Consider the following 25,167-nt stretch of genomic DNA (forward strand, 5'->3'; position numbering starts at 1 on the left):
CTTTCTTATATGAGTCACAAAAAAGACCAAAGCCTTCATCTGGGCTCAACTTAAAGAGCCTTTTGTGGCTTGGTACAAGTGAAAGAAAGCAGATGAGGCATATATTTAAGGAGTAGAGGTCCTAGAGATTTACAATTGTACCATTTAGAATTGTACCGTAGGCCAAAAGGGAAGCTCCTGAGCAGAGTAGGGCCTTTAAACAGCCAGATTTCAGAATATATGTTCTAACCCCCAAAATTCCATCAGGAGGCAAAATTCTAATATATATGGTAAAAGGACATGGCTCTGTGTGATCTTGCTCTTTACAATTCTCTCTGTGGTATTTCATTTTGGATATCAGACCTCTCTTCTCAATCTTCTTTTTTCTTCATCAGTATGTACAATTTATAAAAAGGAAGCTTTGCAGTTATTGGTATTGAAATGGTTATATGGATTCTTTTTATACTGATGTCCTGATGTTTCATACAGAAGCCTTTGATTAGAATCCTTGACATTTGTAAAAAAGAAAAATACATTTTCTTTTTGTATGAATGATACAAGCAGTTTTGTTAACTTGCATGACTCATTCTTCCTCACAATTAATAATGTGCTTAGAGAATATAAATATGCAGCACACAAGCACTCTTATTGTATTTCTAGCACAATGAATTTGCTTACCACATAGAAAGTACTACTGTGATTAGTCACCTGAATTACTCCTTAGAGATAGAAAATATTACAAATTGTTGCCTTTTTGAGAATACAATCCATGAGAAAAGAGCTGAAAAATGAATTCAATACTAGGCTGGCTTGATGGATCACTTCTGTCTCAGTCTAACCTACCTCACAGGGTTCTTGTTGATAGGATAAAATGGAGGAGGAGAGACTGTTGTTCTCTCATTGGGGAGAAAAACAAGGAAGTACATAAATTCATAAAGACTTGCAAATCAAGCACAGTGTTTCTGTGGGCAGAATCCCAGAACAGCATTTCAGGGGGCATTTGGGGCTGTTGTGGGAGCAGGTATGTCTTGGGCAGAAAGCCACTTAAATAGGGTGCTGTATCCAAGCTATAATATTGTTGTTGTTATGTGCGAAGTCGTGTCCGACCCATCGCGACCCCATGGACAATGATCCTCCAGGCCTTCCTGTCCTCTACCATTCCCCGGAGTCCATTTAAGTTTGCACCTACTGCTTCAGTGACTCCATCCAGCCACCTCATTCTCTGTCGTCCCCTTCTTCTTTTGCCCTCGATCGCTCCCAGCATTAGGCTCTTCTCCAGGGAGTCCTTCCTTCTCATGAGGTGGCCAAAATATTTGAGTTTCATCTTCAGGATCTGGCCTTCTAAAGAGCAGTCAGGGCTGATCTCCTCTAGGACTGACCGGTTTGTTCGCCTTGCAGTCCAAGGGACTCGCAAGAGTCTTCTCCAGCACCAGAGTTCAAAAGCCTCAATTCTTTGACGCTCGGCCTTCCTTATGGTCCAACTTTCACAGCCATACATTGCAACTGGGAATACCATAGCCTTGACTAAACGCACTTTTGTTGGCAGGGTGATGTCTCTGCTTTTTAGGATGCTGTCTAGATTTGCCATAGCTTTCCTCCCCAGGAGCAAGCGTCTTTTAATTTCTTTGCTGCAGTCCCCATCTGCAGTGATCTTGGAGCCCAGGAAAATAAAATCTGTCACTATCTCCATTTCTTCCCCATCTATTTGCCAGGAATTGAGAGGGCCGGATGCCATGATCTTTGTTTTCTTGATGTTGAGTTTCAAGCCAACTTTTTCACTCTCCTCCTTCACCCGCATCAACAGGCTCTTTAGTTCCTCTTCACTTTCTGCCATTAGAGTGGTATCATCTGCATATCTGAGGTTGTTGATATTTCTCCCTGCAATCTTGATCCCAATTTGTGACTCCTCTAATCCCGCATTTCTCATGATGTGCTCTGCATACAAGTTAAATAGGCAAGGCGACAGTATACAGCCTTGCCGAACTCCTTTCTCAATTTTGAACCAGTCAGTGATTCCATGTTCAGTTCTCACTGTTGCTTCTTGACCTGCATATAAATTTCTCAAGAGACAAATAAGATGCTCTGGTATTCCCATCTCTTTAAGAACTTGCCACAATTTGTTGTGCTCCACACAATCAAAGGCTTTAGCATAGTCAATGAAGCAGAAGTAGATGTTCTTCTGGTACTCCCTAGCTTTCTCCATGATCCAGCGTATGTTGGCAATTTGATCTCTAGTTCCTCTGCCTCTTCGAAATCCTGCCTGTACTTCTGGAAGTTCTCGGTCCACATATTGCTGGAGCCTAGCTTGTAGGATTTTGAGCATAACTTTGCTAGCATGAGAAATGAGTGCAATGGTGCGGTAGTTTGAACATTCTTTGGCATTGCCCTTCTTTGGGATTGGAATGTAAACTGACCTTTTCCAATCCTGTGGCCATTGTTGAGTTTTCCAAATTTGCTGGCATATTGAGTGTAGCACTTTTACTGCATCGTCCTTTAAGATTTTGAATAGTTCAACTGGAATGCTGTCACTACCACTAGCTTTATTGTTGCTCAGACTTCCTAAGGCCCATTTGACTTCACATTTCAGGATGTCTGGCTCCAGGTCAGTAACTACCCCATTGTGGTCATCAGGGATGTTAAGCTCGCTCTTGTATAGTTCTTCTGTATAATTTTGCCACCTTTGTTTAATCTCTTCTGCTTCTGTGAGGTCCCTACCATTTTGGTCCCTTATCATACCCATCTTTGCATGAAACGTTCTCTTCATATCTCCAATTTTCTTGAAAAGATCTCTGGTCCTCCCCATTCTATTGTTTTCTTCTATTTGTTTGCACTGTTCATTTAAGAAGGCATTCTTATCTCTTCTAGATTTTCTCTGGAATTCTGCATTCAATTGGGTGTATCTTTCTCTTTCTCCCTTGCCTTTCACTTCCCTTCTCTCCTTAGCTATTTGTAAAGCTTCCTCAGACAGCCATTTTGATTTCTTGCATTTCTTTTTCTTTGGGATGGTTTTAGTTGCTACCTCTTGTACAATGTTGTGAACCTCCGTCCATAGTTCTTCAGGCACTCTGTCTATCAGATCTAATTCCTTAAATCTATTTGTCACCTCCACTGTGTATTCGTCGGGGATATGATTTAGTTCATACCTGAGTGGCCTAGTGCTTTTCCCTACTTTCTTCAATTTAAGCCTAAATTTTGCAACAAGAAGCTCATGATCTGAACCACAATCAGCTCCTGGTCTTGTTTTTATTGACTGGATAGAACTTTTCCATCTTTGGCTGCAGAGCACATAGTCAATCTGATTTCTGTGTTGACCGTCTGGTGATGTCCATGTGTAGAGTCGTCTCTTGGGTTGCTGGAAAAGAGTGTTTGCTATGACCATTGTATTCTCTTGACAAAATTCTACCAGCCTGTGTCCTGCTTCATTTTGTACTCCAAGGCCAAACTTGCCTGTTATCCCGGTTATCTTTTGGCTTCCTACTTTAGCATTCCAATCCCCCATGATGATAAGCACATCATTTTTGGGCGTTGCTTCTAGAAGGTGTTGTAGGGCTTCATAGAACTGATCAACTTCATCCTCTTCAGCAGCAGTGGTTGGGGCGTAGACCTGGATCACTGTGATGTTGAATGGTTTGCCTTGGATTCGAACTGAGATCATTCTGTCATTTTGGGGATTGTATCCCAAGACTGCTTTTCCTACTCTCTTATTGATTATGAAGGCTACTCCATTTCTTCTGCGAGATTCTTGTCCACAGTAGTATACCTGATGGTCATCTGAATTAAATTCACCCATTCCTGTCCATTTTAGTTCACTGATTCCTAAAATGTCGATGTTCAGTCTTCTCATTTCTTGTTTAACCACATCCAGCTTGCCTTGATTCATGGATCTGACGTTCCAGGTTCCTATGGAATAAAAATCTTTACAGCATCGGACTGTCTTTTCGCCACCAGTTACTTCCACAACTGAGCGTCCTTTCGGCTTTGGCCCAGCCGCTTCATTCATTCTGGCGCTACTCGTACTAGCCGTCTGCTCATCCCCAGTAGCATATTGGACACCTTCCGACCTGAGGGGCTCATCTTCCAGCGTCATATCGTTATGCCTATTGGAACTGTCCATAGAGTTTTCATGGCAAAGATACTGGAGTGGTTTGCCATTTCCTTCTCCAGTGGATCACCTTTTGTCAGAGCTCTCAGCTATGACCTGTCCGTCTTGGGTGGCCCTGCACGGCATAGCTCATAGCTTCACTGAACTACGCAAGCCCCCTTGCCACAACAAGGCAGCGATCCTAGAAGGGGGAAGCTATAATATAATTTATATAATTACACTCCAAAATCTGAAATGTTTTGTCATGTCTTCCAAATTTACAGTGCAATTCTTCAGAGTCAATTTAGTCTATCCAATAGATTGTGTAACTATTGTCCACTAAGTCTGTTATTAGCTATTTGCTTCTCTGCTTTATAGGAAATTATTATCATGGCTAGAGAATGAAGTTGCTTTGAAATAAGAACAAGCTGAATGCTGTAGTTATTACAATTGACCATCACCATACTCTTCAGTTTATTGAAGATAAATATACCAGCTTAAAGGATGGCATGTTGGCTGTGGTCATTATTTATTTATTATTCATTTTATTATATTTATATACTGCCCTCCCTCATGGCTTAGGATGGTTTACATTGGAACTGTCTTAGGATCATACAATACAACATCTTGGCTTGAATGCATAAAATTTTTTAAACAGTAAGAAATTGCGCAAACTTTAATCTTTAAACCGCTCCTGCGGAGCGGATTAAATAAAAGGGTAAGGGCTGTTGGGGAGGAGTTAGGGTAGCCAACAGTGGGCCCCGCGAGCGACAGGCCACAGCCCCGCCGCCCACGCCTGCCCACCCGCCCGCGACCCCACGCTCCTGCAGCTAGAGCCCGCTGTATTGATACCACAGTGGGCTTAATTCCTAGTAGTACCATAATATGCAACAATTTGTTTTGTCACTTCAGTTTAATGTTAACAATGAGATGCAATTGCAGTGCTGCCTCAGATTTTTCTGTGAGTGCAGTTGGTAGTAGGAGGGACCTCTGGGCTCTGGTTGTTGGTGGATCACTCACTCAGCCTGGTGAAAGAGCTCCAGTTTGCAGGCCCTGTGGAATTGTTTATGGACTTTAGAACTACCTTTGACTGAGTGCCAAGGCAGAGGTTAGGCCAGGGGATAAGATGAAGAAATCATCTATTGAGAAATCTCCCATTTTTAAAATTCAATTATTATATGATTGGCCGACAGCTGAAGTAAGATGTGGTCCATCTGGTAAACTGACGAGAACTATTGTATTGAACAAAGGATGTATCCTCACTCCTCTACTATTTAATTTGTGCTCTAAGCTCTTATATTTCCAGTGAATTCCATCTGCCTTATCTAGCTCATGTTAAGTTGCTGTGTCTTTTGCATGCGTGTGATACAGCTTTTCTCACAAGAACTGTTGTACTATGTAAACTTGCAGCCACCTTTTCAGGTATTTATCCAAAGAAAGCCTAATCATTGTTTCTGAGTCAAATGATAGCATACAATTATGGACAAGGAAGTATAAGTGGGCAGCAGCAGGTCATCCTGTGAAGCAAGCAGAGCAATTTAAATATTTAGGAGTTCCTTTTCAAGCACATTTTTCTTGGAATTTATATTTGAAATCTGTTATCAGCCATGAGTACCGGGAAGGCTATTTTGAGATTTTATTATTCGTCTGGAGGACAATATATTATATTATGCAGTGGTTAAGGAATCAGATGCTAAAATTTCTGAACACAATGGAAAAATGGGCAAATGAAAACAAGATGCAATTTAATAAAGATAAGTGTAAAGTTCTGCATCTGGGTCAGAAAAATGAAAAGCATGCCTACTGGATGGGGGATACGCTTCTAGGTAGCACTGTGTGTGAACGAGACCTTGGGGTACTTGTGGATTGTGCTAAACATGAGCAGGCCGTGTGATGCAGCAGTAAAAAAGGCAAATGCCATTTTGGGCTGTATCAACAGGGGCATCACAGATGTCATAGTCCCACTGTATACGGCACTGGTCAGACCACACCTGGAGTACAGGAGTTCTGGAGGCCTCACTTCAAGAAGGACGTAGATAAAATTGAAAGGGTACAGAGGAGAGTGACGAGGATGATCTGGGGCCAAGGGACCAAGCCCTATGAAGATAGGTGGAGGGACTTGGGAATGTTCAGCCTGGAGAAAAGGAGGTTGAGAGGAGACATGATAGCCCTCTTTAAGTATTTGAAAGGTTGTCACTTGGAGGAGGGCAGGATGCTGCTTCCGTTGGCTGCAGAGGAGTGGACATGCAGTAATGGGTTTAAACTACAAGTACAACGATATAGGCTAGATATCAGGGAAAAATTTTCACAGTTAGAGTAGTTCAGCAGTGGAATAGGCTGCCTAAGGAGGTGGTGAGCTTCCCCTCACTGGCAGTCTTCAAGCAAAGGTTGGATACGCATTTTTCTTGGATGCTTTAGGATGCTTTGGGCTGATCCTGCGTTGAGCAGGGGGTTGGACTAGATGGCCTGTATAGCCCCTTCCAACTCTATGATTCTATGATTGTATGTTGTAGGGGGTTGACTTAGTGTGGCAGCAGATACTACTGATGTACTGTTCAAGATTTTTACACAATATCCTGGGAACTACGAGATGGCACATGTGACATGAAAAGCTTTGAGAGCCATGATACGGGAGATATCTTTTGAAGCAAAGGCTTTATAGAGAGCATTTAATCTGAAAATTGAGACACTGAAATCAAATTTGAACTGTGGTCTTATATTAGTTATGCTGGATCATCATATAAATATTTGGGACAAATTTAAATGAATGTGTCTCCGCATTACCCAATAATATGATGGAAACTCTGAGCAATAGTGAATTGAGTTAATTAAAAGACATTTGAGGGATCTAGATTTATAATGCTGGTTAGAGCACAAAGAATATGTCTATCCTTTTCAGCTGGCTTTCTTTCCCTGACAAACTACCTGTTCGAATTATCTCTTCCAAAATATCAAAGGGCATTTATGACTGAGCATTTGAATGCCCTGCCATCAGTGGTGCTGTTAGGAAGATTTAATGATATTCTATACTCCAATAGACTCTGCAAAAGCAGCATTAATCAGATTGACTCTCTAGATCATATTCTTTTAGATTACCCTGAATTTTCAGATTTGAGAGCTGAATTGATTTTTCCTTTGCTTCAACAGGACATCTCTTTAGAAGCTAAACCTTCTTGGTTACTAAGAGATGAAGATTAAAAAGTAACTTTCTGTGTAGCTAAATTTTTGGTGGCTGTAGTGAAGTCATGCTGTAACTCATGTGGCAAAACTTAGGGTTCACCTTTAGTGTGCAATGTCTTGCTATGTATGGCTTTTGTGCAAAACCACAATTAAGAAGAAGAAAACAGGTGTCAATTGAAATCACAGTATAACTTGGAACAGTGTAGATTCAAATGAGTAGCTGTGTTGGTCTGAAGTAGCACAATAAAATCATAGTCCAGTAGCACCTTTAAGACCAACAAAGATTTATTAAAGGCATGAGCTTAAAGGTAAAGGTATCCCCTGTGCTAGCACTGAGTCACGTCTGACCCTTGGGTTGACGCCCTCTAGCGTTTTCATGGCAGACTCAATATGGGGTGGTTTGCCAGTACCTTCCCCAGTCATTACCGTTTACCCCCCAGCAAGCTGGGTACTCATTTTACCGACCTCGGAAGGATGGAAGACTGAGTCAACCTTGAGCCGGCTGCTGGGATCGAACTCCCAACCTCATGAGCAGACAGCTTCAGAGAGCATTTATGCTGCCTTACCATTCTGTGCCACAAGAGGCTCAATAGGCGTGAGCTTACGCCTTGAATAAATCTTTGTTGGTCTTAAAGTTGCTACTGGATTCTGATTTTATTGGAACAGTGTAACATTATTTAGGATTACATTGTTCAACTCCCTGGGCCATTCCGCACGACTTTAATGTAGCAGAAGGCTTGCAAATTGTAAACGCTACTAATTTGCAGTTCCGCAAGACGTCGCACACAATCTGCCACACTCCTGAAACAGTCCCACAAAAACCGACTCGTTGTAGCGCTTAAAGGGAAATCGGGAAAAGTGGATTCACCCTCTGAAAAGCGCTACACTCTTGCAAATAATCTGCAACACTAGCGAAAAAGACCTGTGCGTTCCCATGGTTGTGGTTCCAACAAAGTCCCTCCCCCTGGCTCTCTCCTCCCAACTTCCAGCGAAGCGATCGCCATTTTTTTTTCTCGGAGCGAGCAGAAAGCAACGAACCAGCAAGCCTTCATTCACCCAGTGAGGCTTCTCTGGCTACAGTCCCTCCACAGAAGTGCTTTAAAGCTCCCCTGAGTCCCCAAGCACAACACAGCCCCGTTTGCAAGTTCCCTTTATTTTCCGCCAAAAATCGCGCCAGTTCATTGTCTTGCAGCTTCAGTCTTTTGCAAAAATGACTCCAATTCAAAGGTTAGGACCATACTCCTTTGAATCTTTTATTCCTGTCTTTCTCTCCCTTTTCTGATTGGTCATATTGGCAAGCTCTAAATGCATCTTTCGTCACATGGCTGGGTATCAGCGTGCTGTCCTCCCTTGTATAGTTGATTATCTTGTGTTGAATATTTGATTATCGTGTATGTGAAATGAACAGACATGTCAGACTATCCAGGCTAGCAGAAGTGCTTTGAGGATGATTTTAGTTCAAAATACAAAGGTATGTGATTGTTTTTTTACCAAAATGTATCAATGTAGATATATAAACTGGAGCACATCTGTGTAACAGCCTTCCTTTTCCATTTCATTTAGGAAGTGTCAGCTCGAGGATCATCCTCCCACCTCCCTAAAACTTTTGATCCTGAACCAGAAGCTAAATATGGCATTCTGGATGTGACTTTTGACTATGACTCGCAGGAACAGAAGCTTCTGGTAACAGTGACAGCTGCCACAGACATTCCCACTTATAACAGGACGAGTGGAAGTTCGTGGCAAGTACGCCTAGTTCTCCTTCCTATCAAGAAACAGAGAGCAAAAACCAGCATCCAGCGGGGTCCGTGCCCTGTCTTCACAGAGACATTTAAATTTAATCACATTGAATCTGAGATGATTGGGAATTATGCAGTACGCTTTAGACTGTACAGCGTACGCCGTATGAAAAGAGAGAGGATTCTCGGGGAAAAGATATTTTATTTAACCAAATTAAATCTTCAAGGGAAGATGTCAGTACCAGTGATACTGGAGCCAGCATACAGTATTTCTGTGAGTATTAAATCAAGGAGAATAAGTGTGACATAAAATGCTTTAAAAACATTTATTTATGCCATTAGTAATTAAAATTGTAGTATTTTTGCCAACTGTATGATGGGTTAGGAGACTTTTTTGGTCATTTCAGCATTTGATTTCATAGCTGAGTTACTTTTCAATTTTATGTGTTATCATCTGCTTCCCTCTTGTCATGACCCAAAGCCTTCACCAGTGACCAAAACACAGACTCCAGTGCTAATAAATAAATAAATAAATAAACAAACAAACAAACAGACAAATAACTAAATAATAAAATATTGGAGCCCCCTGTAGTTTGATGGCAAAGATCTTGGAAGCACTAGATAACATCTCCAAAACTAAACAAAGAATTTCCAAAAATGGACAAGAGCCTCTGAGCTAGAACCCTCTAAGACAACCCTGAAACATTCTTCAGGCTTTGAGAAACCTCAGAAGTGGTGCAATCATGCAGAATATGGTCGGGAACCATAGCTGTGCACACGTCCGCCTGCGGCCCCTCTCCTTCTCATCCCCTTCTCACACGCCCATCGTTGGCGATTTTGGGAGCGGGAGGTGGTCAATATGACCATATATAGTCATGTCAATCAATAAATGTTTAACAACTTTAAATATATTTAAATTAATTAATTCCCACCCATTTGAGAAGCCCTTCTAAGGCTGTCAAGAAGCCCCAGGGTTTTATGAAACCCTGGTTGAGAAAGCCTGCCCATCCTACCACCTGGATCCCCCTGAAGAGCTACTTCCCTTGCCCAGGGGCCTCACAGCCCACAACTCTTTCATTGCCAGAGATGACCAAATGCCTCTCTATAGTTCACACAGCTGGCTGGGCATGCAAGGTTCCAGGTTATTGAATGTACTGTTCTTGCAGATGACTTCAGCTCACTGACTGAGTCAGACCAACTCAACCTGCCGACATATTCAGTCTCTTTAGAACTGAACACTCCGTACCAATTCAGACTTTCCTTTAAAATGACCATAGTCATTATAGTCAACATTCAGGATGGGGGCGTGTAGATGATGGGGGGGGGGACTGGCAACACCATCAATCTGGGTTTTCATTTCTTGTTTAGGTTTGTTCTTAGTTGTCCAGCAATGTGCTTTTTGTATTATTCCTGTCCACAAATGCTTTCTTTGGGGACTGCAGGATTTTTTAAAAGTTGCCCAGGACATGTGTTTCTCTGTGCCATGAGAATGAACACCACAGGACTTTTGTTGGTTATTTGAAACCTCTCTTTTGGACCTAAAGGACCACGAGTTAGAACTTGTACAGCCGCAATACTGTTGCAGTACTCCTCCAAAAACATTGTACTGAAATAAGAAGCAGAGGAATACACAGTAAGGGGCAGAGAATGGCGGGTGTAATTTGGTATGTTTCTGTTGTCTTCGGCACAACTGCTACTTGCCCAAGTTGAGCAAGAAATTTTCAAATGGCACCATCTGTGCTTTTCATAATTGTGGTTATCATGTTACGCCTATGATTCTGTACACCAATGTTTCCCTGGAGGCCAGGGCCATTAGGGCTGAAGAGTGATAGTGCACTGAGCTTGCTTCATTCATTCATTCATTCATTCATTCATTCATTCATTCATTCATTCATTCATATCATTTTGATCTTTTTGTCATTGGCTCATTCCAGACACAATAGAATCCATGCACAGGAAAATTCAGCTGCAAAAGCACATTGAAAGTGCATTATCCAACATATGTAGTAGAGTCTCTTATGTATTTTCTTAAATCAATAGTACAACTATTATAATGTAGAATTTCCATGAAATTTTTTAATGTTAGAAAGTAGTCCCCATACTTGAGAAGATTGAGGACCATTCCTTTACCCCCTGATCTTAACGATTTGTACTGACCTGAAGTGTCCAAATACTGTCAGTGTGTTCCCACATAGACATTCAAAAATTAACCCCATTAGTTTTAAAGACTGTTGGCTTTAATTGTTAAAGTTGACTTCCTGTGTTTTTCCTACATGGCCTTTATTCAGTCCAATAATAAGGTAAAGAATCTGACATGGCATCTCTAGAAACAGCTAGAGTTGGCTCTCCTGTCCTGGCTCTAGAGTTACTTGGTGCATGCTGTGAAGTAAGCATCTTAGCTGTGAAGTAAGTAACTTCCCACTGTTAACTTCCATTCATTATACAAGTGGCATTCTCCATGATTTTGTCTGTCAGAACTTGAGTGGGTGAATGTATTATGATGCCTTTCATAGGAGCTTTAAAACCAGCCTATGCTCTGGCATAATCAGAAAGCAGACTTAATTTTTGTTGAATTAACATAAGGCTAGACTTTAGGAGTGACCCTAATTAGAGCATTCTCTCATCTCACTAGAAAATAAACCAAATACCCTGAAAATCTTGTTGATATCTAGGGGCCACTGGAGTTCGATCCACCTGTTCTACTGCAGACCAACACCCAGTGTGCTGGGGTAGAGATGCTAAGATTGTTCATTTTGTATCTGAGAGAACCAAGTTTGAATCTCCACTTGTGCCATGGAAGCTTTTTGGGTGACTTTGGGCCAGTTGTGGACTCTCCTCTTCTTCTCTTACCTCACAGGAGAGGAGAATAATGTAAGCTGCTTTGGGTCCCTACTGGGGGGAAAAGGTGGGATGTAAATGAATTAAATAAATAGTCTCTGAAACAGTTATTTAAATGAATAGAATGATCTTCTTTATCTCCTGCAATGTTCAAGTAAGTTTCAAGAGAAAGTTTTGATATGGAAATCAACTGGATTTTTGGGCAGACCTTTGCCAAGTAATTAAGCACAGCAGCAGAAAGACAGGCATTGTGACAGAAACCACTCTGGATTATTTGAGTCTCAAGTGCTGGCAGACAAAAGGCTAAATAGCTAAAGTTTAAGGACAGATTATTTGGCATTTCTTCTGGATGGCATATTGCCTTCTCCTTGTGGCTCAGTGTGGTTCCAAGTTACAATTTAAAACATACAGCATAAAATAAAACTCCAAATAACCCCCCGTCCCTCCTAAAAGATACCTGTAGCCTGTGCCACAGATATTCAGTATCCGGAGACTTCAGAGATATAAAGTTGATGTAGAGAAATGTTGAGAACAAAAGCTCATGGACTAATATTCTTGCATTGGCTATGATGTACAACTTTGTAAATACAGAATCACAACAGCCTAGTGCCATAGCAATGCCTCTGGGTGGTTTCCATGCAAGAAGGCATGTTGTGTACATCTTACCAGGAATCATTTTTAAAAGGACAAATTATCTGGGTATTGCAGTAGAGTTTTTTGTGGAGCAATTGCTCCTGATCATGTGAAAGTGGCTCTGCGGTTGCTGAAGGGTGAGTGAAGCAATCCTGAGATAGATGTGATGCTTGAGGTTTCCATGCTAAGCATTTCTACTTTAGTTCAATCACCATGCAATTTGCTATGTCAGTTCCTAGTTTGTAGCATACTTATGTTATCTGAAAAAGAGGAGTGGGGTGGGGTGAAGGTAATGAACCCTATCCTTTGGCTGCTCTGGAAATCTCTTGCACTTGGTTTCAAGAAAAGTACAAGAAGATCTATACAAGGTCAAGAGTGAGTATAGATAGTAGGTTACCATCCTTTTGGGGGGTCTCTCAGAACAGAACTTAAATTTGTGATCTGATGGGGTAACAAACTTTATAGCCCCTTTGAGCTATAGAATAATCAGGAGAAAATCAAGCGTGGTACTTGACTACAACTGTATGCTAGTCAACATTAGGGTTGGTATGCTGCCACATTGGAAGGAAGTCTGAGAGTCAGTCACAAGAGAGGATGAATACTTGAGAAGAAAAAAAGTAAACAAGTCAGGGAGTTGCTCCGGAGGTCCTTTAGAAGTGGAGGTCTGTGATTTGTCTTTACTTTTTGGTATCTGATCTCTGTAGTGCTGCAATATATGAAACTGAGGAGGCTGCAGTTTTCTCAGTGGCAGAATATGGGGGTTGTACCAGACTTATTGATATACTGAAGGAAGAAGCATCCCATAGTATTCAGTGGGATTTAAGGGTATGCAAGAATGCCTAGGGTTGCAACACTAGTGCTTCTTCTAGTAATGTCAGTCAGTCAGTCAGTAACCTTTTATTGGCATAAAATGTATAAGACATATAAAAATAGGGTTTAAAATTTCAACAAAATAATAAAATGGGGTTACATAACCAAACAGATCTTAAAATGATTAAATAAACTATAAAAGATAAAATACAAGGTAGGCAGTATATTATAAAAGCATCTTAGTTAAAACTCTGGCAACTAAAATGGTTATCTCTGGGTCTTTGTCAGAGAGCAGAAATTGCAAGGTCATAGATTTACTTACAGAAGGCTTGTTTCCCAGCAAGGCAACAAAGCTGTCATCCCGACACTGCTCATATAAGGGGCAATCTAACAAAATGTGTGAGACAGAGTCAGGGCAGCCAGAACCACAGGGACAGAGTCTCGCATGGTATGGGATATGGTGGTTCTAGTAATGTATAAACCACTATGCATATGCTACTGCAATAATCTTTTCAACAACCCTGTAAAGTGTGTCATTATTATTACGCCCATGTTGCAGATGAGGATAGAGACCGAGAGAAAAGCCACCTTGATAATTATGGCTGAGTTCACCACCCAGTCTCACCTCCACTAGTTTACATTAGCTTGACAATGTCTGACAGCTGCCTCCGGGCAGGAAATGCTTATCACTGTTGACAGTGATATATAAAAGAATTGTTTTATTGATTTAAATGTTGTATTTCACTTATTGCATATGAATTCTAGGCAACCTGCAGACGACAGTGACATTAGATTCGTGTTGGGCTGAAGCAGCGGAATAAAGTTTGTTCTGACAGTAACAATAGTTGTTCTCAAATAACACACAGTACCATAGCAAACCCTAATAAAATAGAGATTTTATTAAGCCAGCTGCTGTTCAAACAGGAATCTTTAAGGTGCACATTCAAATGAAATGCTGTGAGATGCTTCAGTTTGTGTTCAGGGACTATATTAATGTAATATTATACAAAAAGGTTTATGATGAAAAATGTTTGCTAAATCTTTTAAATTGCATGTCTGATGAAGAGCTACACTCCTCATTTGAACCAAGGATCTTCCTGTCTGAACACCTGAGAAATCTCATGTTTATCAAGAATATGGGTCAGTTTACAGGAGAGAAAGGGAGAGAAAGAAAGAAACGGGAGATCCTTGGTTAGTGTGTTTATGATTTTTGTTCGAGGAGCACCATTACACTGCAGGCATTGCTTTTCATGAATGTCTGGGATAACTAGCCCTTATTTTATCTTCTGCCATTCATGTCGTAGCCAGCCAAGTAAACATTTTCTGAGTAATATAGGCTGAGTGTTACTGCACTGGAATGTGCGAGCTCCCTGGGATAATGTAAGTGGCCTGTCTGAACAAGTCGCTTTCAACAACTGTCAGCAAAGTCGTATCGTTGTAGTTGCAAGGAGGTTAATAGGGTAAGTACACAGGACATTATTTTTAAAGAGAGGAACCAGTATTGATTTCTTAAGCCAGTTAGACTTGCCTCCTTTACTATTTCTTCAGTATTTCTCAAAACAGTCCAGGGACACTCCTCCTTCCCTAAAGTCTGTAAAAACAGTCTCTTCTCAGTTTTCTGGGAAAGGAGTCAGGGACTCTGCTGCAGGGAAGAGGGCTGGAATTGCTTTGCCTCCTATTTCAAAAGTTTGAGCTTGTAGAACTGTTATCATGCTCAGCCACTCAGTCTCCAGTAACTCTCAGAGCACAAGCTAGAAAGCAAACTAATTGGTTACTTTTAATCTAATAGCTCAGATTTAAGAATTCTAATTGGTTGAGTGGCACCAAGGAGGCTCCGTCCTAATACAGTCATCATAATTTTTCTTGTACTAGTGGTGAAGGGTGCTTTAAAAGTGTGCCAGGGGCTAGCACTCCCCCCCCAGCTCTTGCAGTGGGAGGATGGAGAAAGGGGAGGGAGCACAACGGAGGACATGGCAGCCACCCCCACTGGTGGCGAGGAGACGGTGAAGAGGGAGGAGAACCCCCTGGCTCTGCAGGGGAGGAGAGACACTTTACTGCCTCTGCCTGTGGGAAGGAGGTATGCAAAATGTTCAAGGCCTCTGCAGAGGAGGCAACCGCCCTTCTTCATCCCTGCTGGTGACAAGGAGCCAGAGGAGGTCAGCAGGCCCTCCACGAAGAGGAGGTAGCCAATGTTCCCTGCCTTCAAGGGCAGTGAGGAGACAGCAGACAATGATGTGGCCTCCCCAGAAGATGCAGCTGGGTCTCACAGCTCCCAGTAGCAGCGATGAGGTGATGGAGAGTGACAGGGCCTCTGGAGAGGATGCTGCCAGCCTTCCCTGCCCCTGGCAAGGTGGAGAGGTCAACAATATTAGTGGAGCCTCTGTGAGGAGGGAGAGAAAGTGGTCAGACTTGCCATCAGGTGTTAGGGGGTCAGTGCAATGCGCGATTCCTAGCCGGAGGATGGGCTGGCATTTCCAACGTGGCCTATGGTGGGGGAGGGAAGGACCTCCCCTCCTACTGGAGAGCCTACTGGAGAGCCAATCAGAGGGCTGGCACATCTTCAGAAGTATGGTCATGATTTTATGTGGACTGATAATTGGTTTTTGCTCTGTTTTCCAGTGCAAACGATTTCTCCTTGTAGATAGACTTCAATCTGTATCCATAAACATCAACAGCTAAAGAGGATTTCCAACTGAATGCCAGTCAGGATTTTTGTGAGGCTGGTTTTCAACTATCAGCTCTGAAAAATTTTTCTCCAGCATCTGGCTGAAATGATTAAGCAATAAGGAAGTTTCTCACTCTCTCCATTTAAGGGGGGAGACTGAATAGGCCTTTGGAATTGCTTCTGTATCTTTTGATACCTGACCATATAGGCTGTGTACAGACATTACAGACATTTCATTTGAACTTGTTTTTAAATCTTAGGAGATATGATTGTTAGTTCTAAGCATATGAACATCTGTTGCATTAAAACAGGACTATATAGCTCAGTGATGCCTGTTCTGATGGATAACTGTCTAGTATGTAGAAGCTCTCTTAACTTTTAAAACTGGAAATATCAGGAAATGAACCCAAGCCCTTGGGCATGAAAATGAAGTCCTCTACTGAGGACTTGTATAGGGCAAGTCAGAGCATGCTTCAAGTTTGATCCTTAAAATGGAAAAGCAGCATCTCTTTCATGCACACAAAAATCTCTATGCTGACCTCACCCTGCCAATAATGAAGCTACACAGAATCATGTCTATTTTTCTATGTGCTTTTTAGAAAGGGGGAAAAATAGCATGTGCTGGGCAAGCAAGAAGCTGGATGAGCTTTCCTTGATTTCTTTCAGCACACAGTTTCTAATACTGAAGCTTCTGGGATGGTAGTGACAGAATCCGTTGTGTCTCTACTCTTGCTTCAGATCACTAGCTGACCAAACTTCTGTTCCTGTGGGAGTCAGTGGATTCTAAGAAACAGCACCTGCAGAACCTTTAAAGCCCTTCATGGCTTAAAACTCATATCTGAAGGACTATCTCAACCCATATATTTGTGCTCCAATTATGGTCTCTAACCCTCATCTTCTGGTCGTTCCGCTAAAATTGATCAACTAGACACTTCCCAGTCCTTTTCAATTGCATCTCCCATCTTGTGGAATAGGCTCCAAAATGAGGTGATGGGGGCACTATTCCTTAGAAATCTGCTTCTCGGGACCAGGTCCTGAAATGCCATTTGATTTGCCTGGGCTTTTAATAGATCTTGACCTGCAAGCTGGGAGGAGAGTAATGGTGTTTTACTGTATTACATGCTCTTTTAATTTGGAATTTTAAGCTGCTTTAAGCCACAAGAGAAAGGCGAGGTATAATAAATATTTTAATAAAGTGGGGGCCCAGCAGTAGGAGTGGGAAATCTGAGGAAATTGCCACTCCCCTTCTTCTGTTAACTTAATTGCCCTTATGTCTTAAGGTGTTTTTCAGTACAAGGCACTATTTTGTACATTTGTTCTCAAGTTTTGCTTTAAACCTTGGGCGAAACTGTGAGCTGACCACCATTGAATAATTAGTTTCCCAAAGTACGAAAAGCCCACAATCCAACTTTGAATTAATAAGGTTGCTGATTTTTGGTTGTAAGTATCTTTAATTCCATGTTGGACTGAAGCCTTGTCTCTGGATATTTTTAAGCAAATAAGATTTAAAAAATTCTTTGAACCGTTACTGGTTTGTTCAGCCTATAGCCTATGGCTGTAAGCAAAAGTTACCTTACTTGTGCCATTGTTAGTTGTCAATACAGATGGTAAAAAGTGTATCTAGGCAGTGTTTTTTTTACGCTTTATAATACCGCATTCCATACAAATTAAAGAATATATCTTGTCATTTTTTCACTAAAATGTACTGTGTAATTTTTATTAGAAGACTTATAAAAGCACCACACATGAGGCATAAAATGAGAAAAATGGCACTAGGGTCCCATTCTTACCTTGCTGAATGTCTGTTGAGGAAGTTGGAACTCTGATTTACTGGAACATATAAATTTTGTTTTGTCATTTCATTTTGAGAATGCATTACTCACAATAGCTTAAGTCTGGGAACAAAGCTGATTTGTGAATAGTGTGGTACTTGTGTTCTTAGGATAATTTGCCTATGTGTATATTTCCAATATCACTTATGATTTCAGAAAGGAAATTTGATGTAACTTTAAGTGCTCGATGGCAATAAATTAAAGTTGTACATGTTTTTTCCCTAGAGTTTCAGTCTCTTGATTATACTCAACAAAGAAATTATATTTTTATTTGATTTTACTTTAATCAGTGTTTTTGTGCATGACAGAAAAAGTTATTTTTAATAGAATATCCACTAGGTTACCATCTTGAGACTGACCCCCCCCCCCAAAAAAAAGCTTTTGAAAAATTGTCTTTAAATAATTCCCCAAACAAACTAATTAAGCACTTTAACAAAAACTTAATAACAATGAAGGCAATAGTTCTTTTAATGTTCTCATTGTACTATTGGATTCCCATATGTTGCAGGTACATTTAAAATATGAATAACAATTTTTTAAATTACAATTTTGGTGAAAGGAGTTTTGAGACTGATGCAGAGAGACTAGCAGAGTATCACCTTTCCCATGCCGCATCCCATAAAAATTTCAGTATATTACTTGCCATGTCTGTATTTTGGTGAGAATGGGATTGTCCAGCTCCCTGCAGTCAGATCGTCTATGCAGGAAAATGTAGCCCTGGGATAGAAACCCAAGACTGGTTGATCCAGCAAGGCAGTCCTCCCAGGCTCCCCCCATATAATTCCAGGAGGTCTTCAGCTCCAACTTGGAGGTTAGCTATCATACTATAGGCCCAGGTTCTCATCCTTTCCGAAAGAGGTCTGGTCACTACTTCAGGGGCTTGTGGTGACCAGATAGTCCCACTTTAGGAGGGACGTCTGGGGGCACCTGGCACATTGTACTCATGTTGAAATTAAAAAATATATATTACAATACTATTTTTGCATTCTATGCTTTCTATGAAAATTTTTGTTGCTCCACATAGACCAAACTTTTAATCAAGACCCCCCCGGTCAATGGTATCTCACTTTACCGATGATAAAATCTGGTCACCTTACTCTGGTGCTGCTGGACCATTGTCAGCAGGCACCTCAGGGTGCCAAGCCCTTTCTGATCCCCCTAGTCTTCCTGAGCCACTGGCCTTGGCTCCTTGGGTTCCTTCCCTGTAGACTCTGAGTTTGAATCACTGGACTGATCAGAAGGGATCATAGCTCCTTTGTTGGATCCAACGGATAACAAAACATTGCACTTTGGTTGCACCACACTTAGTAGAGGTGCTAAAACGTTATTTGCAATTTTGACTAGTATTTCTAGCAGTCAGGTTTATCACACCATGTTCCCTTTTTTTCTTTTTTTTTCTTTTTTTTTTGGGGGGGGGTGAATCATAGAGGCAGGATATACAAATTCAATCATACTGCTTCCTGAGAAAAACTTTGAACATTGAATTTCAGAACTTAATAGTGTGTGTCAACATTGTTTCAGGACTCCAAAGAATGTGGACTCAAAGGCAGCTCCTTTCTATGCTGATATCAAATCTGCCAACTCATGCAGGGAGGAAGGAGATAGGTACTTACAATGAATCACCAGAACAAGTGAACACCATTAATCATCTATTTAGTGCTGCGTGCACAGTCATATATTCAAGTGCTAGACTGGAGATTCATGCACAGACCAGAAAGGTTGCCATGTATGGAAATCTGTTTCTTTGCATGGACTACTCTGTAGAAATTGGAGGGTACAACTTCACATACCTTATGATAATGTTAGTTCTCTGAGTTGTCCATCAATTACAGTAGTTTATTTATACATTACAGTAGTTTATTTTGCTTTGTGGTGTTTCATCACAGTTCAGCCATTTTTGCTGAACACAAAAGGCTGAAAGTTCTCTGAGCTCACCTCTGTCAGTGTACTACAAGCTAAGGTTTATCATTATTAGGAATGGTGTTACCTACCCTCATTAAGAATTTGTATGCTCAATCCTTGCCCATTCTGGCTAGTAAAAGGCATCAGAGAATAACTGCTCCAGTGAATGGGGCATATTTTCAGTGCCTCTTTAATGGAAGATTCAAGTGGGTAGCTGTGTTGGTCTGAAGCGTGAGCTTAGTCTGAGGAAGAGTGCTTGCACTCGAAAGCTCACACCTTGAATTAATCTTTGTTGGTCTAAAAGGTGCTACTGGACTCTGATTTTCTTTAATGGAAAGACACTTGCCTATAGCCTTGAAAGTAACCATTGTAAAGCTATTCTTTGGGGGGGGGAACTATTGGAGAATCAAACAACTAGTCTCTAATCTGCAGTTTTTGAGTTAGAATGTTCAAACAAGTGATACCTTCTGACCCCAACTACTTTCTGAAAACATTTGTCAGGTCCCAGGTCCATTGTACCACATTAGGGACTCCTGATCTACATGACTCTATTAGGCAAGATGATCCAGAAATGTGGAGTTGCCATCACTATGCGGTTCTAGATGGGATTGGGGAAGGGCTTTTCTACAATAGGCAGAAGATTGTCACAAATTCTCCTTTTTTTCTTCAGACTTCCACAACATGTATGCTTACTGGGGTCCCTTGAGCCCTGGCGACAGTATTTCAACGGCATAGTAGACTGCAGTGGAAAAGGAAGGGCTTTGGATTCAGCTGATTATGTTGACCTCACGTGTTGTTGCTGTTAGGTGCGAAGTCGTGTCCGACCCATTGCGACCCCATGGACAATGATCCTCCAGTCCTTCCTTCTCATGAGGTGGCCAAAGTATTTGAGTTTCATCTTCAGGATCTGGCCTTCTAAGGAACAGTCAGGGCTGATCTCCTCTAGGACTGACCGGTTTGTTCGCCTTGCAGTCCAAGAGACTCGCAAGAGCCATTTTTCTCATTTTATGCATCATGTGTGGTGCTTTTATAAGTCTTCTAATAAAAATTACACAGTACATTTTAATGAAAAAATGACATATTCTTTAATTTAATAAAAATCCTACATTCGGATAACATGCCACGCCTGTAAAATAAAGTGAAAGGCTTACTTTTTGCAGACGCCATATTTTTGCAATGTCGCCAACATCCAGCGTCCCAGCAGCCAACTGCCAGCTACATCCTCCATTTTAAAGAGAAAGTTGGGGAATCCCAAAAAGTGAAATCTCCCAACTATCTGGCATGAGTGAGAGGAGAGAACTCAGCAAGCCACACACCAAGGGAATGTGTGGAACTGAAGTAGCGCTGTCTCTGCCTCCAGCGCCTGCCCTCGCACCTGCCTCCCTCTCCCTTCTACTGGGGATGGGGATTTTCTTTTCTTTTAAGTAACTGCCTAGATCAATGAATGCATGTTAAATTGCCCAGGCAAAGCAAAAAAAATTCCCTCCAGTTAACACACTAAGCATGCCTCTCTAACCTCCCCCCCCCAAAAAAAAAATCAGGAACAACATTGCTTCAAGGCTAATGATTCCAAAGCACTATGCATCTATGATCGTGGGCCCTTTAAAACTGGGAGAAAGATGATTGGCTGCCTGGCTTGATTGACAGGCAGAGGAAAGTCGTGAGTATAGTGCATTTCTCTCCTCCGCCATTTCAAACTGGCATACAGAGTGCCCAGAAGTGCAAAAGGATGGCAGAAGGAAGAGAGAGAGCCAGGAGTTGAGTAATGGCCAGAGGTGTGTTATTTAATAGTGTTACGCCATGGTGCTGGCATAACGCTATTTTTTTCAATGTGCAGAAATTTCACATTTCCTGCTCCCTCCTGGCCCATTGTTGGCCTTTTTAGGAGGGGAGGGAGACAGGTAGTCATGACCGTATATGGTCATATCACTTCATAAATGTTTTAACAAATTTAAGAAATATATTTTAAAATAATTAACTCAGACACATTAGGGAAACCCTTCCAGGGTCGTCAGGAAACCCTGGTTGAGAAAGCCTGCCCTAAGGAATGAAAAGGATTTAATTTAGCTGCGTTGCTGAGTAGGATCTTTATGTTCAGCTGCTCAAATACAAACTGTGTATGTAAAGTATCTTTTAATAAAAAAAGGATAATTGCCTTGTGGGAGACATGCTCCTCCACTCTCTCCACAAAATCATATCAATTTCAGTTCTGTGGAGTTAATCTGATTTGGAAACTTATTTTACTCTGGCATCTGTACATTGCTTACTAATGGTATTATTTTATACAGGGCAGACTTGAGCTTTTTGCCTGTCTTTGCAAATACTAAAGGAGGGTATCCAACTCATAACAAGCCCATGAGATAGAAGAAGCTTCCCTCTTTGTAGATCTGAAATATTTTTTACTCTCATATCCTAGTCATAAATTACCCATGCAGTAACGTATGTATCACCTAGCGACTGCTTTCCTCCCAAAATCAAAATGTTTTTTTAAGTACTATAGTCTAATTCCAGTACACTGCTAGTGACCCCAGTCCCTCTTCTATAGAGTCAACTCTACAAATCCAGTTTACACTCTTGCACGATTGTGCTATTCATTTATCCTGCCTCCTCAGTACATCTTATAATGTTTGTTGTGCTGAGAACCATCAAGTCATTTCTGAGTTATGGCAACCCTAGGAATTAATGACCTCCCAAACATCCTATCAGTAACTGTCTTGCTCATGTCTTGCAAACTGAAAGCCATGGTTTCCTTCACTGAGTCAATTTGTCTCATGTTAGGTCTTCATGTTTTCCTGATGTTTGCAGCATTGTCTTTTCCAGTGAATCTTGTCGTCTCATAATGTGACCACAGTACAATAGCCTCAGTTTGGTCATTTTAGCTTCTAGGGAGAGTTCAGGCTTGATTTGATCAACAGCCCGCTTGTCTGTTTTCTGGCAGTCTTTCATTATTGGACAACTCTCCTCTACCACCACATGTCAAATGAATCAACTTTTTTCCTGCCAGCTTTCTTCAACAATTTCCATTTCTTCATCATCAGTCTTAACATCGTGTGATTCTTTAAGACCATAAGAAGAGCCCTGCTGGATCAGACCAGTGGTCCATTTAGTCCAACATCCTGTTCCTGTTTTACACAGTGGCCAACTAGTTCCTCTTGAGGACCAACAACATAGCACAGGGGCCTCCTGGATCTGGGATTCATAGGTTTAGTGCCTGTGAATGTACTTTTGTCTTCTTGATATTCAGCTGTAATCCTGCTTTGGGACTTTCAGCTTTAAACTTCATCAGGAGTAATTTCAAGTCTTCACTATTTTCTACCAGTAATATGGTGTCATCTTTATAACTTAAATTATTAATGCTCTGTTTTTCAATTTTCATACCACCTTACCTTAATCCATAGACTCACAGAATCATAGAGTTGGAAGGGGCCATACAGGCCATCTAGTCCAACCCCCTGCTCAACGCAGGATCAGCCCAAAGCATCCTAAAGCATCTTATGATATGTTCTGCTTATAAATTACAGAGATAGGGAGATAAAATCCATCCTTGTCTGACACATTCCAAGAGGTAATTATTCCATTTTCCCATCTTCTGTTCTAATAGTAACTTTTTTTCTGTAGTATAGGTTGAGCATCAAAACAATCAGATGCTGTGGCATACACACTCTTTTAAAACCATCCATAACCGTTAATGATTCACACAGACCAAAGTTTTGTTTTAATATGATTTTCTTCTGAAATTCTTTCACATACTCTAGCAACCAACATAAATTTGCAATATGATCTCTAGCGCCTCTTCCTTTTCTGGATCTAGCTAACATTCGGTATTTTAATATATAGTAGCAATCTTTGTTGTGAGATTTTGAGCATCACTTTACGTGAGGAAGGAATTAATGTGATTGTCTGACAGTTGCTGCAGTCTTTGATGTCTCTTTTTTGGAACTGGAATGTTTGTGTGACATTGTATAGTTTTCTATATTTGTTGGTATACATTTGTTATGATTTTGATGGTCTCTGTGGCTTGAAATAGTTGTACTGATATCCCATGCATGCCTGGCAATTTGTTTCTCCCAACTGCTTTGAGTACAGCTTTGATTTCACTTTCTAATATAGCAAGTTCTTCCCCAAAGATTCTATTCTTGAAGGATAGTTCTTCAATTTATTGTCCCCATGTTTTCTTTATTTTGTCCTGTTTAGTTAATGTAGTCTCACACTGATCTCTCAGCACACTTGACTGTGCTTTAAATTTCCTTTAAAAAACAACTCTATGTATATAATATATAATTACATTCAAAGAACAAGGGTGAACAACTTTCAACAATACTTCTTTCAATTCATTATTTCAGGGAATCTTCTTTCTGCTATCCAGGAAACTTGCTCAATGAGGCTTATAAAATAAAACATAATAAAAACAGATAATGTTAAATATTGTTAATTAAAACCCAGTACTAGAAACTTAACTCTAGTATGAAGATATAAATCACTGTACAGCTGAAAATGAACTTAACAGTTAAAGTCAACTATAAAAATGGTGATAAGTATCAGTCCCTTAATGAAAAGCCTCAATAAATAGAAATGTTTTGGTCTAGTACCTAGAAGAGAGCAATTTCTGTTTTTCGAGGCAATATTCCATAGGCGAGATGCCACCACTGAAAAAAACCCATAGTTGCCACCCACTATACCTCTGCAAGTGAGGGTAGAGACAGCAGCATTTATCAGGAAGATCATTGCTGGTAGACCATATGGGAGGAGGGTGGTGCTTCAAGTACTGTGGCCACAAACTGGCTTTAAAGGTGCCAGAAACAGATTTAAACACAGTGCAGATCCTTCAGGGCGATACAAGCCTTTTATCTCACCCCTGACAGTAGCTGTGCTGCCATATTTCAGGCCGTCTGGAGTTTCCAGATCATTTTCAAAGGCAGCCCCATATAGAACGCATTACAGTAATCTAACTTGGATGCAACCAGAGCATGGATCACTGTGGCTGAATTTAATCAGTGAGATCAATTATTCTGGCATAGGAAGTGTGGTAAGGTCTTGACTGCATTTTCAGTGTTCTGATTTCAGCCTTGCATGTGTTGTTCTTTTCAAACTCCCCCCCCCCCCATTTTTATTTGAAAATAAGCTGTTGTGACTTGTTCGGATCAAGTTAGAATTTTTGAAATTAAATTATAAAGGAATAAACGTTAAGGATGGATTGTTGGGTATCTTGGTTCCTTAAAATGCTGGCAAATGCTTTGCTTTTGCTTCCAGGGCTGTGACTCCCAAATGAGCATGTCAGAAATGTCCTGCAGTGAAAGCACCTCCTCTTGTCAGTCTCTGGCACATGGCTCAGCTCCAGAAATCCTCATTGGACTGCTTTATAATGCCACAACTGGAAGACTAGCAGCAGAAGTGATAAAAGGCAGCCACTTCAAAAACTTGGCAGCAAACAGACCACCCAGTGAGTGGAATCTTTTTTTTCTGTCCTAATGCTTATGCTCTTGGGGGGATTTCAGTGGTGGGGACTTC

General features: G+C 41.0%; 1 protein-coding gene across 16 annotated transcripts in view; it reads left to right on the plus strand.

The window, feature by feature from the left end:
* The window catches only part of SYT14 (synaptotagmin 14), a 151,267-nt gene that overhangs the window by 107,088 nt on the left and 19,012 nt on the right, over positions 1 to 25,167 (plus strand). For all 16 annotated transcript variants that reach the window (XM_077338173.1, XM_077338164.1, XM_077338200.1 and 13 more), the window contains 2 exons: positions 8,804 to 9,253; positions 24,910 to 25,099. In XM_077338173.1, the coding sequence (XP_077194288.1) occupies positions 8,804 to 9,253; positions 24,910 to 25,099 (640 nt within the window). The remainder of the gene's footprint in view (positions 1 to 8,803; positions 9,254 to 24,909; positions 25,100 to 25,167) is intronic.

Source organism: Paroedura picta, chromosome 1, assembly GCF_049243985.1.
Source record: "Paroedura picta isolate Pp20150507F chromosome 1, Ppicta_v3.0, whole genome shotgun sequence".
Taxonomy (NCBI): Eukaryota; Metazoa; Chordata; class Lepidosauria; order Squamata; family Gekkonidae; genus Paroedura; species Paroedura picta.